The sequence below is a fragment of the Nerophis ophidion genome, linkage group LG12, assembly GCF_033978795.1.
Source record: "Nerophis ophidion isolate RoL-2023_Sa linkage group LG12, RoL_Noph_v1.0, whole genome shotgun sequence".
NCBI lineage: Eukaryota > Metazoa > Chordata > Actinopteri > Syngnathiformes > Syngnathidae > Nerophis > Nerophis ophidion.
In genome coordinates, this window is record NC_084622.1 from 27,508,364 (window position 1) to 27,526,043 (window position 17,680).

The 17,680-nt window shown below is 39.0% G+C and overlaps 1 protein-coding gene across 1 annotated transcript; it reads left to right on the forward strand.

Moving 5' to 3' along the window:
- Nucleotides 1–626: 626 nt before the first annotated feature.
- Nucleotides 627–17,649, forward strand: fth1b (ferritin, heavy polypeptide 1b). The gene is made up of 5 exons (XM_061917211.1): nucleotides 627–662; nucleotides 4,270–4,373; nucleotides 4,444–4,590; nucleotides 6,716–6,841; nucleotides 16,702–17,649. Exons 2-5 carry the CDS (start codon nucleotides 4,272–4,274, stop codon nucleotides 16,864–16,866), a joined length of 540 nt encoding a protein of 179 aa, XP_061773195.1. The 5' UTR covers nucleotides 627–662; nucleotides 4,270–4,271; the 3' UTR covers nucleotides 16,867–17,649.
- The last annotated feature ends 31 nt before the right edge of the window (nucleotides 17,650–17,680 follow it).

Consider the following 17,680-nt stretch of genomic DNA (forward strand, 5'->3'; position numbering starts at 1 on the left):
CTTCTACTGGTTTCAAAATAATGCACACACATACACGAGCTGCTGTTAGCCACAACTCTCGCACACTGACACTTCCCGCCAACTCACTTGCGCATGCGCGTGCACCAAACCCTTAAAGACACAGTACACAAATAAAAATATCACAGATATTACAGTACTTAGTTCAAGTTTACAGTTACACGGTCAATAGAGGTGTTTAGGAGTGAAGAGACCGAAAGTTGTGTCCTTGGGCAGGACACTTCACCCTTTGCCCCCGGTGCCGCTCACACTGGTGAATGAATAATGAATGAATGATTGGTGGTGGTCGGAGGGGCCGTAGGCGCCACGCTTCCGTCAGTCTACCCCAGGGCAGCTGTGGCTACAGATGTAGTTTACCACCACCAGGTGTGAATGAATGATGGGTTCCCACTTCTCTGTGAGCGCTTTGAGTATCTAAAATAGAAAAGTGCGATATAAATCTAATCCATTATTATTATTATTATTATAAGACTCCTCCCCTAACTCCACGCGTCACCTTCATCTGTCATATAGTGGCGCGTCTCGCTCGAGTAGAACATCTTTGTGGTGCAGGTTAACTCTCTTTATTACGTGAGTCAAACAGCAGCAGGTGGACGAAGTACGCTAACAAGCCATAAGGACTTCCATTTATTTAGTAAACTCAGGTAGGTTTCATGCTTCATTGCCAACCCTTTCACTGGCTGCTATGTCCATCTGTCCATTCAGTCCAGTATTCGCTGACTAACTCTCAACTCTCGTCGTTGCTGCATTTTTCTTTCTTTCTTGCATTTGACGAAGAAAGCACAGTCTGTCATATCTAATTACTTGTGTGTGAAACATACCTGGACCAAAAATCGGATTCTGAAAGTGTCTTTGGAAGTGGGAGGAAGCCACGCATTCACGGTGAGAACATGCAAACTCCGCACAGAAAAATCCCGAGCCCGGGATTGAACCCAGGACTACTCAGGACCTTCGTATTGTGGCAGACGCACTAACCACTCTTACACCGTGCTGCCCCCAAATCAGTAGTCATGACTGTAAAAAAAGGACAAGAGGTAAAAAAATGGATGGATGGAGTTTGCATGTTCTCCCCGTGACTGCGTGGGTTCCCTACGGTTACTCCGGCTTCCTCCCACCTCCAAAGACATGCACCTGGAGATTGGTTGATTGGCAACACTAAATTGGCCTTATTGTGTGAATGTCGTCTATCTGTGGTGGTCCTGTGATGAGTTGCCGATTTGTCCAGCGTGTACACCGCCTTCCGCCCGAATGCAGCTGAGATAGGCTCCAGCATCCCTCGCCACCCCGAAAGGGACAAGCGGTAAAGGATGGATGGATTACATAAAAAGATGCCAGCCTACAAATCAGTAGTCGTGACTGTAAAATTGTTTTTTACATCAGTGGAGTTTGCATGTTCTCCCCGTGACTGCGTGGATTCCCTCCGGGTACTCCGGCTTCCTCCCACTTCCAAAGACATGCACCTGGTGATAGGTTGATTGGCAACACTAAATTGGCCCTAGTGTGTGAATGTGAGTGTGAATGTTGTCAGTCTATCTGTGTTGGCCCTGCGATTAGGTGGCGACTTGTCCAGGGTGTAAACGGGCTTCCGCCCATGTGCAGCTGAGATAGGCTCCACCCCCCCACCCCCCACCACCTCAAAAGGGATAAGCGGTAGAAAAATGGATGGATGGATGGATTTAGAACCCTGATAAGAATCATAATTCGGATGTGAATGGATTTTTTGTGCACCCCTAGAACCTGTGCATTTAAAGTTCCTAGTTTTTGCTGTTGATTCGAAGAAAGATAAAGGCATTGGTAAATAACCACGATCAAGTGTATCTATAAATAGGAATAAAAAAAATGGATCAAGTCTATACATTTTTATTATAATATTACTTGGTTTTATTGATGGCACACATTTCAAACAGAAGCAGCATGTTATTTTTATTGTATTTTCCATATAAATCTTAATTTATAATCAACATATATTAGAACAAACTTTTTTTTTTATAAACCTTTATAATATGCAACATTTACATATAAGCAAAGGCATAATAATGATCAAAACATGGGATGAGGTGGCGATTTGTCCGGGGTGTAGCCCGCCTTCTGCCCGAATGCAGCTGAGATAGGCTCCAGCACCCCACACATCCCCGGTTATTGGGTACCACTGATTTACATGATCCAACAAAGGTGCAATAACTAAGTGTGTAAGATACAACACAAAATTAACAGAGATAAAAAAAGGGGAAATGGAAATGTTTTTGAAAGGGCATTGGAACTTTGAATAGCTTTCAGTGTTTTTGTTACCTTTTTAGTGAGTTATTAAAATGTTTTAATTTAGAATAAAAACAAGTGAATATTTGGATAACATGATGCCCCCTGCAACGTTTCTTAATTCCTTATAACAATGGAATCATCGAAATCGGTCAATTTTAATCTATTAATGTACTAGAATGTGGAAATACTTTCAAAGCGCTTTGGGCTCCTTAAAAAGGAATAGAAAAGCGCTATACAAGTACATGTATATATATGTATTATAACAGATATTTATGTCCGAACTAACTGAAAAACTGGATATTCATAAATGACATTATTTTCTGGAGAAGTCACCTGATTAGATTTGTATAGATGTGAGTTGCAAAGAGGTTAAATTATGTTCTTGTCTTATTTAAATGAATATAGTGGTCGTTTTTATCAAGACCATACACCCAAAGGTAGCTGAATTATTTAGCTAATACGGGAAATGGCTGTTAAGTGTTCAAATGGTTCCTGTGTACTTGTCAGGATGAACATAAAATGCATTATACTGTAACCTTTTAGGTGAAAATAATATGGCTATTTCACAACTTGAATGCACATGTCCATTAAATGTTTCAGCACTTTTTACAAAACTGTACTGCAAAATTAACAGGCGTGTGATCCATGAGTCAATCCAAACCAATCCAAATCTATTTTACAACCTACTGATTATACTGAAACATGCAAAAAATCAGGAGACACTTCCCTATGAGCATGTCCTGCTTTTGAAGCCTTCAGTTGCAAGGTACTGCTGATTAACTGTAAGGTCGTCCTGGCTCTTAATGATATTCTTCTGATTGAACGAACCCAGATATGTATTGGTCCATTTCAATCAATCAATCAAAGTTTATTTATATGTCCCTAAAATCAATCGTGTCTCAAAGGGCTGCACAAGCCACAACGAGATCCTCTGCTCAGATCCCATATCAGGGCAAGAAAAAACTCAACCTAATGGAATACAATGAGAAACCTTGAAAGGGACCATGGATGTGGGGACACCCACATCTGTGTGCAATGGACGCCGAGTGGATCTAGTTAATAGTGTGAGAGTCCAGTCCATAGTGGGGCCAGCAGGAGGTCATCTTGAGTGGAGACAAGTCAGCAGGGCAGACATGTCTCCAACTGATGCCCAGATGAGTGGTCCACCCCGGGTCCTGACTTTGAACAGCTAGTGCTCTCTGGTCACCAAATAACCTCAAAGCAGGAGAAGGAGCCCGAATAGAAAACGCTCTACAGTCCCCAAACCTTTTTTGGGCTCTGGGAGTCACTAATAAGCCGGAATTCTTGGAACGCAGATTTTTTGCCGGGACATATGGTACAATACAATCAGCAAGATAAGATGGAGCTAGACCAAGTAGTATTTTATGCACACGGTAAGTAGTAAAACCGTAAAGTCGCATCTTAAGTGCACAGGAAGCCAGTGCAGGTGAGGCATAATATGATCAAACTTTCTTCTTGTTGTCTAAAGTCTTGCATGTTTATGTGTTTTTGTGCTCCACCTTGCAGGTATTTGTGAACAGTAAGTTTTGTATTAAATATTGAAACATTGAAGAGTTGGACATGTGCATTCAAAAGTTAGAGAAATAAATTAATCTATAAAGGTTATAGTGCATTTTAGCTTTCATCCTGAAATTTTACAACAAGCTGAATATCCCAAACATTTTGTGAGTTGTAAATTATGTACCAAAGCTATTCTCTCTGCAAGCATTAACAAAACAAGTTGCATTCACCTAAATGTGTTGTCTAGTGCTTTTAAGAGCTCATTTATTGACTCCAAGTCTGATGCTGGCAGGTGATGAAGTGAGGACATTTTCACCTGCAGGTGTCAAAGAGCTGACCTGAAGTGTTCTGCCCTTTTGTTTTTGTTGTACTTGCAGACAGTTTCAAGTGTTTAACATGTCTTTTTAGTAAGATGTCTGTGTTCATTCCTGGTAGCCTTTGACAAATCTGCTCACTTTTGTTGTCTTGCAGAAATGGCTTCCCAAATCCGTCAAAACTTTCACCAGGACTGTGAGGCTGCCATTAACAGACAGATAAACCTCGAGCTTTATGCCTCTTATGTGTACTTCTCGATGGTAAGATATTCTTCAAGCAAAATATGTATATTTTTCAACAGTGGGCAATTATTTCCCTTTCTTTCTTTAGGGATACTATTTTGAAAGGGATGATAAATTCCTACCAAATTTTGCCAAGTTTTTTAGTGCCCAGTCCAAAGAGGAGCGTGAGCACGCCGAGAAGCTGATGACTTTCCAGAACAAGAGGGGAGGCAGGATTTTTTTACAGGATATTAAGGTATTCTCATCACTACCTCACATTATTACAATGTTGTCTAATTAAAATGTTTTCGTTGGGAAGTGACTGCATACAGATTACACGTACCAAAGTGATTACTTCCAAAGAACGCGAGGTGACAGTTGGAGTCTTTTATTTCTGATATTTGAAACCTCATTATATACACTATATTGCCAAAAGTATTTGGCCACCTGCTTTGACTCACATATGCACTTGAAGTGCCATCCCATTCTTAACCCATAGGGTTCAATATGATGTTGGCCCACCTTTTGTAGCTATTACAACATTACAACAACTCTTCTGGAATGGCTGTCCACAAGGTTATGGAGTGTGTTTATAGGAATTTCCCACCATTCTTCCAAAAGCACATTGGTAAGGTGGCTGATGTTGGTAGAGAAGGCCCGGCTCTCAGTCTCCGTTCTAATTGATCTCAAAGGTGTTCTATCGGGTTCAGGTCAGGACTCTGTGCAGGCCAGTCAAGTTCATCCACACCAGACTCCGTCATCCATATCTGTGTGGACCTTGCTTTGTGCACTAGTGCACAGTCATGTTGGAAGAGGAAGGGGCCCACTCCAAACTGTTCCGACAAGGTTGGGAGAATGGAATTGTCCAAAATATTTTGGTATCCTGGAGCATTCAAAGTTAAATTCACTTGAACTAAGGAGCCAAGCCCAACTCCTGAAAAAAAAAAACACACAGCATAATTCCTCCTCCACCAAATTTCACACTCTGCACAATGCAGTCCGAAATGTACAGTTCTCTTGGCAACCTCCAAACCCAGACTCGTCCATCAGATTGCCAGATGGAAAAGCGTGATTCATCACTCCAGAGAAGGCGTCTCCACTGCTCTAGAGTCAGTGGAGACATGCTTTACACCACTGCATCCCACGCTTTGCATTGGACTTGGTGATGTATGGCTTAGATTCGGGCTGCTCGGCCACGGAAACCCATTCCATGAAGCTCTCTGCATACTGTACGTGGGCTAATTGGTAGGTCACATAAAGTTTGGACCTCTGCAGCAACTGACTGTGCAGAAAGTCGGTAACCTCTTCTATGCACTTAAGCATCCGCTGACCCCTCTCTGTCAGTTCGCGTGGCCTACCATTTGGTGGCTGAGTTGCTGTTGTTCCCAAACTCTTCCATTTTCTTATAATAACGCCAACAGTAGACTTTGGAATATTTAGGAGCGAGGAAATTTCATGACTAGATTTGTTGCACAGGTGGCATCCTATGACAGTTCCACGCTGGAAGTCACTGAGCTCTTGAGCGCGGCCCATTCTTTCACAAATGTTTGTAGAAACAGTCTTGATTGATTTTATACACCTGTGGTCGGGAAAAGTGGTTAGGACACCTGATTCTTATCATTTGGATGGGTGGCCAAATACTGGCGCGGTGGTAGAGTGGCCGTGCGCAACCCGAGGGTCCCTGGTTCAATCCCCACCGAGTACCAACCTTGATACGTCCGTTGTGTCCTGAGCAGGACCCTTGCTCCTGATGGGTGCTGGTTAGCGCCTTGCATGGCAGCTCCCTCCATCAGTGTGTGAATGTGTGTGTGAATGGGTAAATGTGGAAGTAGTGTCAAAGCGCTTTGAGTACCTTGAAGGTTGAAAAGCGCTATACAAGTACAACCCATTTATCATTATCATTTATTGATAGTGTATGTAACAAGTTGGAGTGTATGTGGAAGGGAAATAAAGCACTCATTCAACGCATTGTCATTTGTTGACCAGTCTATATTGCACAACACAGCAGCAACAGAACTTCACACAGAGAAGTCAGCCAGGTTTCAACCAACATTTTAAAGTACATGCAGAGTTCGTAAAAAAACTGCTTGTTGCTGATTATTCATATTTTAAATGCAGCTGTTGTCATCTTTTGGAGCTCATTTAAAAAACAAAAACAAAAAAAACTAAAGTAACTGTTTTTAATGCCTTTATCTGCTTTTGTACCCCACAAACCCAGTGAATAGAGCAGGTTTTTTTAAATCCCAACTTGAATAAAAATGTCTTTCCTTTGACTAAATATTGACTAACTTAACATATCCTCATTTCTGTTTCCTTGAGACAAAGCCAAAATGTAGGTGAAATGCGAGCAAATACCAATGGCGTGTCTTTGCATTTATAAGAAACCTGACCGAGACGAATGGGGCACTAGCTTGGAGGCTTTGGAGTGTGCTTTGCAGCTGGAGAAGAGTGTAAACCAATCCCTGCTGGAGCTACAGGACATGGGCACGCAGCACAACGATCCTCATGTATGTTTTCACTCTCTTATACATATTTAAGTTTTCCTGTCTGTGCTTAATAGGGCCCTATAATGATTTTCTTTACATTTAAAACTCTTTCTCGTGTCTAGATAATCATACTTGCCAACCTTGAGACCTCCGAATTCGAGAGATATGGGAAGGTGGGGGGCGGGGTTTGATGGTAACTGGGGTGTATATCGTAGCGTCCCGGAAGAGTTAGTGCTGCAAGGGTTTCTGGGTATTTGTTCTTTTTTGTTTGTTGTGTTACGGTGCGGATGTTCTCCCGAAATGTGCTTGTCATTCTTGTTTGGTGTGGGTTCACAGTGTGGTGCATATTTGTAACAGTGTTAAAGTTGTTTCTACGGCCACTTTCAGTGTGACCTGTATGGCTGTTGACCCAGTATGCTTTGCATTCACTTATGTGTGTCTGTAAAAGCCGCATATATTATTTTACTGGGCTGACACGTTGTTTGTATTGGGGAAAAGTGGACGTAACGACAGGTTCAAGAGGACGTTAAAGGCCGTGCCTTTAAGTCACACCCCCAACATTGTTGTCCGGGTGAAAATCGGGAGAAATTCGGGGGGAAGGTTGACCCGGGAGATTTTCGGGAGGGGCACTGAAATTCGGGAGTCTCCCGTAAAAATCGGGAGTGTTGGCAAGTATGTAGATAATATACATTGGATGTGATTTGGTGTACATGTTGCTCCACAGTCACAATTACAACCCACTTTCTGTGTATGTTTGCTAGATGTTTGTTTGAATTTAAAATTTTAAAATGTTCACTGTTTAAATGTATTTTGTCACAGACACGGTCAAGAATAAACTTCATAAAAAAGTGTGTACAGTCACCCGATTACAACATTAGTTACACCTGCCCACTGTCCGATTGATACACATAAAAAAAAATTATTTTAGCAGCATTTATCTCACTGCATGTCGCACGTCCGCTTTTTTTCCGCACGCAAAGACTCTCTGAAAATAATACTTTATCCTATCGTTTCTTGTATTTCCTCAAATCAAGCCAAAATGTTGCCGAACTATTGCTAAGTGCTAAACAAAAAATACAAACGATGAAGATAATGAAATAATTACTAACTGCACAATGTCTGCTCTCAGCGGGATGCCGACTGATGGGGATGTTCATGTCTTCACGATTAGATAAGAAATAATAATCCTGTCAGGTAAAAAGAAATAAAAAAATAAAAAAGTGGCCGCAAACGACCATCTTTTCGTGTCTTTCTAACTATCCCCGTGTCTTAACGTCACAGGCACTGATTTTATAGTTTAGCACCTCTCTGTGTGCAATTTTTACTTTTCACCCACAGTGTGAATTATTTTGTGTGTATATTTATATATAGTAGAATATTTAATATTTAAACAACACATTAAGAACTTTCGTTCTCAGGACTGGACTATGCACGTTACCTCCTTTTGCACTATTTTTCTTTTCTTTCCTTTCCTTCCTATGTTTCGCATATTTCTAGACTGTTGCAGTAATACTGAAGTTGCTTTTAATCTCATTGTAGCTGTGTATAGTGACAAAAAAGGCATTCTCATTTTCTAAGTTGTTAGTCGAAGTTGACCAACTTCTTGGTTATTGGCCACTACCTTCTACTATACAAGTGAAAGGAATGATTTATAAGCTAGAATGAACTTTTACCAACTCTGAGGCGATGCAGCAGTTCACTGGCTCTCCAATATGTCAATAGCTGCATAGGCGGTTACCTCTCTGTGATCTCAGCACCTCTAAAAGTAGTTATTTAGTCATTTATAAAGACCCAGTTTATCTAAAAAATTGGAGACCAATAATACTTCAGTGTTATGATGCTAAGATACTGGCAAAATGTTTGGCTACACGACTTAAGTCTGTTTTGTCAAATATTATTCACCAAGATCAATCAGGTTTCCTCCAAGGAAGAAACATAGGAAACAATATTAGACAGTTATTAGAAATTATAGAAAATTATAATATAGAAAATAAAAGACGATTAATTTTTGTAGCCGACCTGGAGAAGTCATTTGGCAAAATTATCTTGGAGTTTATTTGTAAAATCTTAGTATTTTTCAATTTTGGCAACTCTTTATTACACTGGATCAAGACGCTATATGATAAAACTAACTGTAGAATTATCAATAATGGATACATCTCTGGGACAATACCTCTATTAAGAGGTCTAAAATAAGGGTGCCCTTTGTCTCCATTCCTATTTATTATTGCTATGGAAATATTGGCAATTAAAGTTAGATTGACTAAAAATATTGAAGGGCTCAGTAATAATAATATTGAAAGTAAAATAACAGTGTATGCAGACGATACAAGCTTCTTTATCAGCCCCAATCCTCATTCTTTGCGGAACCTTCTTAATTTTTTGGACATATTTTCACAGCAATCTGGGCTTAAGCTTAATTATGATTAATGTACAATTTTAAGGATCGGAAATCTAAAGAGAATGTCCTTCCGAATGGAATGCAAAGTGCAGATGGACCAGTTAACATACTTGGTGTTATTGTCCCAGAGAAGCTGGATAAAATTATGCAATTATGGAAAGAAAAATCCTTAACCTTGAGTGGTAAAATATGTCAACTCATTAATTATTCCTCAATTTATTTGTTTTTGTCGTTACTAGCTGCATCACAAAACTTTTTTAAGATTTATGAACGGAGGGTCTTCGATTGTCTGGGACGGCAAACCAGAAAAGATTAAAAGAAAGGTTTTGTGTATGAATATGGGGGCCTGAAACTTCTCAACCTTGAAGCTATGTGTCTGTCTTTAAAAGCATCAATTGTTCCAGAGATGTATCTAAACACTAAGTGGTACACAAGTGTCCTGTTGGACAAAAAACATGTGCTGTATCAAAAGAAATTGTATCCGTTTTTACAAGTGATACCCTCCCATTTTTCTTATATAGAGAGTCTGCTGGGAAACATGGAAGGGTTCATAAAGGAAACAATCCACTCATGGTGGTGTTTTAAATTTTATGTGCCAGAAAAAAGAGACAATATTTTGCAGCAGATAATATGGATCAACTCTAATATTGTAATAGATGGAAAGCCTTTCTTTTGGAAAAATATGTTTGAAAAAGGAATCATTTTTGTCAATGATATTAACAATGAGAATGGTAAAATTATGAAGTATAATGAATTTAAAGTTATGTATGGTGATGCTTGTTCAAGCTTTTCTTTTAATCAACTAACTGGAGTAATTGGGAAAAGATGGAAACAAATAATTAATTATGGAACTACTAAATTACTACTTTGTAAACCTAATAAGAAATTCTAGTTGGCAAAAAGGAACTAAAATAAATAGAAAAATATATATTTTTTATTTAATAAAGAAAGCTTTGAAGGCTGTCCCATACAACACATATGGAAAATGGGAGGACTTTTTTGACTGCCCGTTGCCGTGGGATGCCATATTCAAACTAATCTACAAAACTACTATCGATGTGCAAAATCGTTATTTTCAAATTAAAATTATTTATAACTTCTTACCAGGCAGCATGGTGGAGGAGGAGTTAGTGCGTCTGCCTCACAATAAGAAGGTCCTGAGTAGTACTGGGTTCAATCCTGGGCTCGGGATATTTCTGTGTGGAGTTTGCATGTTCTCCCCGTTACTGCGTGGGTTCCCTCCGGTACTCCGGCTTCCTCCCACCTACAAAGACATGCACCTGGGGATAGGTTGAGTGGCAACACTAAATGATCCCTAGTGTGGGAATGTTGTCTGTCTATCTGTGTTGGCCCTGTGATGAGGTGGCAACTTGTCCAGGGTGTACCCCGCCTTACGCCCGATTGTAGCTGAGATAGGCACCAGCACCCCCGGCGACCCCAAAAGGGAATAAGTGGTAGGAAATGGATGGATGGATGGATGGATAACTTCTTACCCACGGGGAAAATGTTAAAACAATGGAATATGACTGAGTCAGATGATTCCCGATTTTGTTGTCAGGGATCTGAATCCACCCTGCATTTCTTTTGGTATTGTCATATTGTGTCTTCCTTTTGGGTTGAAGTTGAAAAAATGTGTTTAAGGATTGGTTTGTTTATGAAACTTGATGTAGTTTCTGTTATTTTAGGAGAGTTCATTGTAAGTCATGATTTAGTCAATTTAATTATAGTACTCGGTAAAAGGTTTATTTTTAAAGCCAAAAACAGATTTTCACTTAGTTTTACTTTCTTTAAAACATTTATTCAGTATTTTTAACTTTAGAAAGATATATGGTCAAAAACGATAATGATGCTAAAAAACTAAAAAATTATGGGAAGTCCTGAAAGGCTTATTTTGAAAATGTAATTATGATTATAGATCTGCAACAACAACATATATGCTATCTGTTGTTGTGTTCCCTATTTTGAGTGTACAAAAATGAAGGTGTATGTTACTGAGTCCGACCTGAAAATAATATGGACTAAACACAAATGCTTATTATGAAAATGTAATTTTGTTTATAAATGATATGCAATCTGTTGTTTCCCTAATTTTTCGTTGTACATGGATGAAGGTGTGTGTTGCTGAGCCCAACTTGGACATTATCTGGACTGGACCTGGTTTTAAAAACTCTTTAAACAAATCTAATTTCATTAACAACCTGGTCTGGTGAAGATAAGATCGTTTTTTTTTCTTTTTTTTTTTATAAATAACATAAAATAAGATAAATAAATAAACAACATTTTCTTGGATAAAAAAGAAAGTAAAACAATATAAAAACAATTACATAAAAACTAGTAATTAATGAAAATGTTAGTGGACCAGGGGCACACACAATCATGTGTGCTTCAGGGACTGTGTCCCTTGCAGAACTGTGTTGTCTATGTTGTGGGAACCAGAGTATTGGTAGCAGAAAGAAACAACCCCTTTTGTGTAAGTGGGTTTGGATGAGTGTGAATGGGGGAGGGAGGTTTTTTTTTTTTGGGTTGATGCACTAATTGAAAGTGTATCTTGTGTTTTTTTTATGTTTATTTAATAAAAAAAGAAAAAAGAAAAAAAAGAGTATTTATTTTACTTATTTATACTGTCACCGATGTCCCACTGGGGTGAGTTTTTCCTTGCCTTTATGTGGGCTCTACCAAGGCTCTACCCAGGATGTCGTTGTGGTTTGTGCAGCCCTTTGAGACACTTGTGATTTAGGGCCATATAAATAAACATTGATTGATTGATTGATTTTGCCCTAGCAGTTATGATAACAATATTGTTAATGCTTGGTCAATATGCATCAAGTAAATGGAGTATTGTTTTGGTTCATTGTTAGCCACCTAATACTTGCCGAATATTACAAATTAGAATGCTCAAAAAAAAGAGACATGTTCTTGTCTTAAGGATTGTGAATGATAGGCAACATTCCAAAAGTGCAGTTCCCTTTTAAGGTGTTAATCAGTAAGGATTGAGTTAGAACATGTTTGCTGTCTGAAGAGCAAACATGTTATTCAGTCTAAAACTTTGTCCATCCATCCATCCATCCATTTCCTACCGCTTATTCCCTTTCGGGGTCGCGGGGGGCGCTGGCGCCTATCTCAGCTACAATCGGGCGGAAGGCGGGGTACACCCTGGACAAGTCGCCACCTCATCGCAGGGCCAACACAGATAAACAGACAACATTCACACTCACATTCACACACTAGGGCCAATTTAGTGTTGCCAATCAACCTATCCCCAGGTGCATGTCTTTGGAAGTGGGAGGAAGCCGGAGTACCCGGAGGGAACCCACACATTCACGGGGAGAACATGCAAACTCCACACAGAAAGATCCCGAGCCTGGATTTGAACCCAGGACTGCAGGACCTTCGTATTGTGAGGCAGACGCACTAACCCCTCTGCCAAACTTTGTCATAGAAAAAAAAGTTCAAAACGTTCTGAGATTTGCTAATTTATTCGCATAAATGTTCTCAATAGTCAGTCAATGAAATTGTATCATACTTTCATCCCTAATAGTGACATAACTTTGGTATGTGTTGTTTTTCAAATAGATGCACAATACATGTACAATACTTTGTGATGTACCGGTAAACGGTGTGTATATATAAACCTCTGTAAAATTCCAGACGGTTAGTACAAACCCCGTTTCCATATGAGTTAAGAAAATGTGTTAGATGTAAATATAAACGGAATACAATGATTTACCAATCCTTTTCAACCCATATTCAATTGAATGCACTACAAAGACAAGATATTTGATGTTCAAACTCGTAAACTTAATTTTTTTTTTGCAAATAATAATTAACTTAGAATTTTATGGCCGCAACATCAATCAATCAATCAATGTTTACTTATATAGCCCTAAATCACTAGTGTCTCAAAGGGCTGCACAAACCACCACGACATCCTCGGTAGGCCCACATAAGGGCAAGGAAAACTCACACCCAGTGGGACATCGGTGACAATAATGATCCAGTGGGACGTCTGTGACAATAATGATTATGAGAACCTTAGAGAGGAGGAAAGCAATGGATGTCGAGCGGGTCTAACACGAACATGTGCCAAAGTAGTTGGGAAAGGGCATGTTCACCACTGTGTTACATCACCTTTTCTTTTAACAACACTCAATAAACGTTTGGGAACTGAGGAAACTAATTGTTGAAGCTTTGAAAGTGGAATTCCTTCCCATTCTTGTTTTATTTAGAGCTTCAGTCGTTCAACAGTCCGGGGTCTCCGCTGTCGTATTTTACGCTTCATAATGCGGCACACATTTTCGATGGTAGACAGGTCTGGACTGCAGGCGGGCCAGGAAAGTACCTACACTCTTTTTTTATGAAGCCACGCTATTGTAACACATGCTGAATGTGGCTTGGCATTGTCTTGCTGAAATAAGCAGGGGTGTCCATGAAAAAGACGGTGCTTGGATGGCATCATATGTTGTTCCAAAACCTGTGTGTACATTTTAATGGTGCCTTCACAGATGTGTAAGTTACCCATGCTTTGGGCACTAATGCACCCCCATACCATCACAGATGCTGGCTTTTAAACTTTGCGTCGATAACAGTCTGGATGGTTCGCTTCCCCTTTGGTCCGGATGACACAATGTCGAATATTTCTAAAAACAATTTAAAATGTGGACTCGTCAGACCACAGAACACTTTTCCACTTTGCATCAGTCCATCTTATATGATCTCGGGCCGGCGGCGTTTCTGGATGTGGTTGATAAATGGCTTTCACTTTGCATAGTACAGGTTTAACTTGCACTCACAGATGTAGCGACGAACTGTATTTAGTGACAGTGGTTTTCTGAAGTGTTCCTGAGCCCATGTGGTGATATCCTTTAGAGATTGATGTCGGTTTTTGATACAGTGCGTCTGAGGGATCGAAGGTCGTGGTCATTCAATGTTGGTTTCCGGCCATGCCGCTCATGTGGCATGATTTCTCCAGATTCTCTGAACCTTTAGATGATATTATGGACCGTAGATGTTGAAATCTCTGAATTTCTTGCAATTGCACTTTGAGAAACGTTGTTCTTAAACTGTTTGACTATTTGCTCACGCAGTTGTGGACAAAGGGGTGTACCTCGCCCCATCCTTTATTGTGAAAGACTGAGCATTTTTTGGGAAGCTGTTTCAATACCCAATCATGGCACCCACCTGTTCCCAATTAGCCCTGCTTCGCTTGGCCCGAGCTCATCTAAGATGGACTGATGCAAAGTGGAAAAGTGTTCTGACGAGTCCACATTTCAAATTATATTTGGAAACTGTGGACGGGGTGTCCTCCGGAACAAAGAGGAAAATAACCATCCGGATTGTTCTAGGCGCAAAGTTCAAAAGCCAGCATCTGTGATGTTATGGGGGTGTATTAGTGCCCAAGGCGTGGGTAACTTACTCATCTGTGAAGGCACCATTTAATGCTGAAAGGTCCATACAGGCTTTGGAGCAACATGTGTTGTCATCCAAGCAACATTATCATGGACGCCCCTGTTTATTTCAAAAAAACTCTGCAAGCCACGTGTTACAACAGCGTGGCTTCGGAGTAAAAGAGTGCGGGTACTTTCCTGGCCCGCCTGCAGTCCAGACATGTCTCCCATCGAAAATGTGTGGCGCATTATGAAGCGTAAAATACGACAACAAGACCCCGGACTGTTGAACAACTTAAGCTGTACATCATGCAAAAATGGTAAAGAATTCCACTTTCAAAGCTTCAACAATTAGTTTCCTCAGTTTCCAAAGTGTTGAGTGTTGTTAAAAGAAAAGGTGATGTAACACAGTGGTGAACATGCCCTTTCCCAACTACTTTGGCACGTGTTGCAGCCAAGAAATTCAAAGTTAATTATTATTTGCAAAAACAAACAAAGTTTGTGAGTTTTAACATCAAATATCTTGTCTTTGTAGTGCATTCAATTGAATATGGGTTGAAAAGGATGTGCAAATCATTGTATTCCGTTTATATTTACATCTAACACAATTTCCCAACTCATATGGAAACGGGGTTTGTATATAACTTAAAAAAATACCTCTTTATCAAAAATGTAAAAGTGGACATAAAGGCATTATGTATTGAGAAAAAGCTGACATGTTTATACTATTAATGAAAAAAAAGGACAGTTATAGAATTAATTATTAACGTCTGTAATCAATCGATTTATTAATTGTAAATAAAGTAATGCAGACTGTTCTAAGATTTGGCTGACTGCAGAGAGCCACCTCACCAAGAGATCCGACCTGCTCCTTTTATTACAGTTTTGAACACATTTCCATTAATTTAATAAATGTGGGAATTAACTGTTTCAAGTTACAAATGCACTGTTTATTAAAGTTTCAAATTATAAACGTTTTGGTGATACAAAAAATGTAAACTCCATAATTAAATAAAGATGCATCAATAATCGAATTTAAATCGAATCAGAGCTATTAAATTGTAATCGTATGCAAATCGTGAGGCGCCCAAAGATTTTGACAGCCATTTAGGACCCCATCCATCGCCATGGCTTTCATAATGATTGTGAACGGGCAAAATAAAAAGTGCAGTTTCCATTTAAATATATCGATAACCTTTATATATAGCCTTTTTACTGGGCATTACAAATGACATAATAGCGTTGTGTTCACACCCAACCCCCACACTGTTTTACCTTACATAATGAATAATCCTGATTAATAATTGTGATTTCAATATTCAATCCATCCATTTTCTACCGCTTGTCCTTTTTAGGGTCACGGGGGGTACTGGAGCCTACCTCTGCTACATTTCAATATTGATCACAGCAATCGTAATTACTATTTTGGTTAGAATCGTGCAGCCCTTTTTATACGACTAAATCTTACATATGAACACTTTTTCTGTATATGGACAAAAAGTGCAGTTACGTCATTTGTTCATGAGGTTCCATTTGCACAATTTTCACATTTATTTGTATTTATTTTTGTTATTTTGTTTCCACCATATTACTGTTTATAATGCTTGTATTGGTTTCATATGAACATGCAATTTTTTTTCTTGAGGTACATTCATACATTTTGAACGTGTTTGTGTTGTTGGGGTTTTTTTTTATAAACGATTTAAGTATACTGCTAAGAACTTTTTTCAAATTTGATGCACATTTAAAAATACAGCGATAATAATGATAACCAATATAATTTTTGTCACAATAACTGTGATAAGAAATGTTCAAATTGCGCAATGCGTACATGTAGTTGTATTGCGCACTCCTTTTTGAAGAACTTTAAAAATGTTATGAGAAATGTAATAAGATTTGTATTTTTTTGAACAAGTGTTAAAATGTGATACAGCTCCTCTAGTGGATCTCATAAGATGCAGATGTGCCTTTTGTCACTACAGTATTTGACTTTTATTTTCTAACAGGAAGTCTATATATGATGTATAAGAACCTAAGCATTACCTTCTCCATTGGCTCTTTGATTTAAAATAGTTCTCCTTTGCCCCACCTCACAGCTGTGTGACTTCATTGAGACTCACTATCTGGATGAGCAGGTCAAGTCCATCAAGCAGCTTGCTGACTGGATCTCAAACCTGCAGCTTATGGGAGCGCCACAGAACGGCATGGCTGAGTACCTCTTTGACAAACACACCATGGCTGAGGAGGCCAGTCAAACATAAGCAGATGATTTTAAATCAATATCCTCAGTTCAACTCAAAACTGCTGTTATTTGGACAGCACAAAGCCATAAAATGCTAGTACTTTGAGGTCTCACTTATTGACTAGTACTGTATGCTGCTGATGTGCTTCACAAAAGGGTTTAAAAGCATTTCAAATTAATCAAAATGAACAATTGCAACCATTTTAGTGTCACTATTTTGTGAATTTAGTGTGAGAAAATTGTAAGATCCTTTTCACTGTATGTCTGGAATCATGCATTTTGAGAGAGAGCCACTAGATGGCAGTAGATATTAAAAATTACAATACTAAGACATTAAAAATTACAATACTAAGACATATTTGTTGTTTCATTTTACACCATTGGCCAACATAAAAAGTGGTTAAACTCAAGGTTGGAGACTTTAGGTCAAATTTAATCTGGTGTTTTGACAATGACACCCACCACATAGTAGACCACAAAAACATGAATATTATTTTTGTTATTGGGCAACTCCTGAAAATCACTTGACTAGTATGTGTTTTCCAAAAGGTTACATTACATTTTGTAAAACACAAACATTCAATGAGCCTAATGTTCCTGTGTTGATTTAACCAAAACAAATGTACAGTATGTAACTAACTGAAAAGCAAATCTAAATAAAGATCAGTGACTGAATGTAGGCCCCCAGTCTTTTTTTTAAGCTGAGATCCTATACGGACACTTTTTTTGAAGTAAAGAATGCTCATGTTATAGTTGCAGATGTACAATAAGGTCATTTTCTCTGTTAGCACTGGGGGCTAAAGTGTATACACATTGATTATTTATAAATAAAA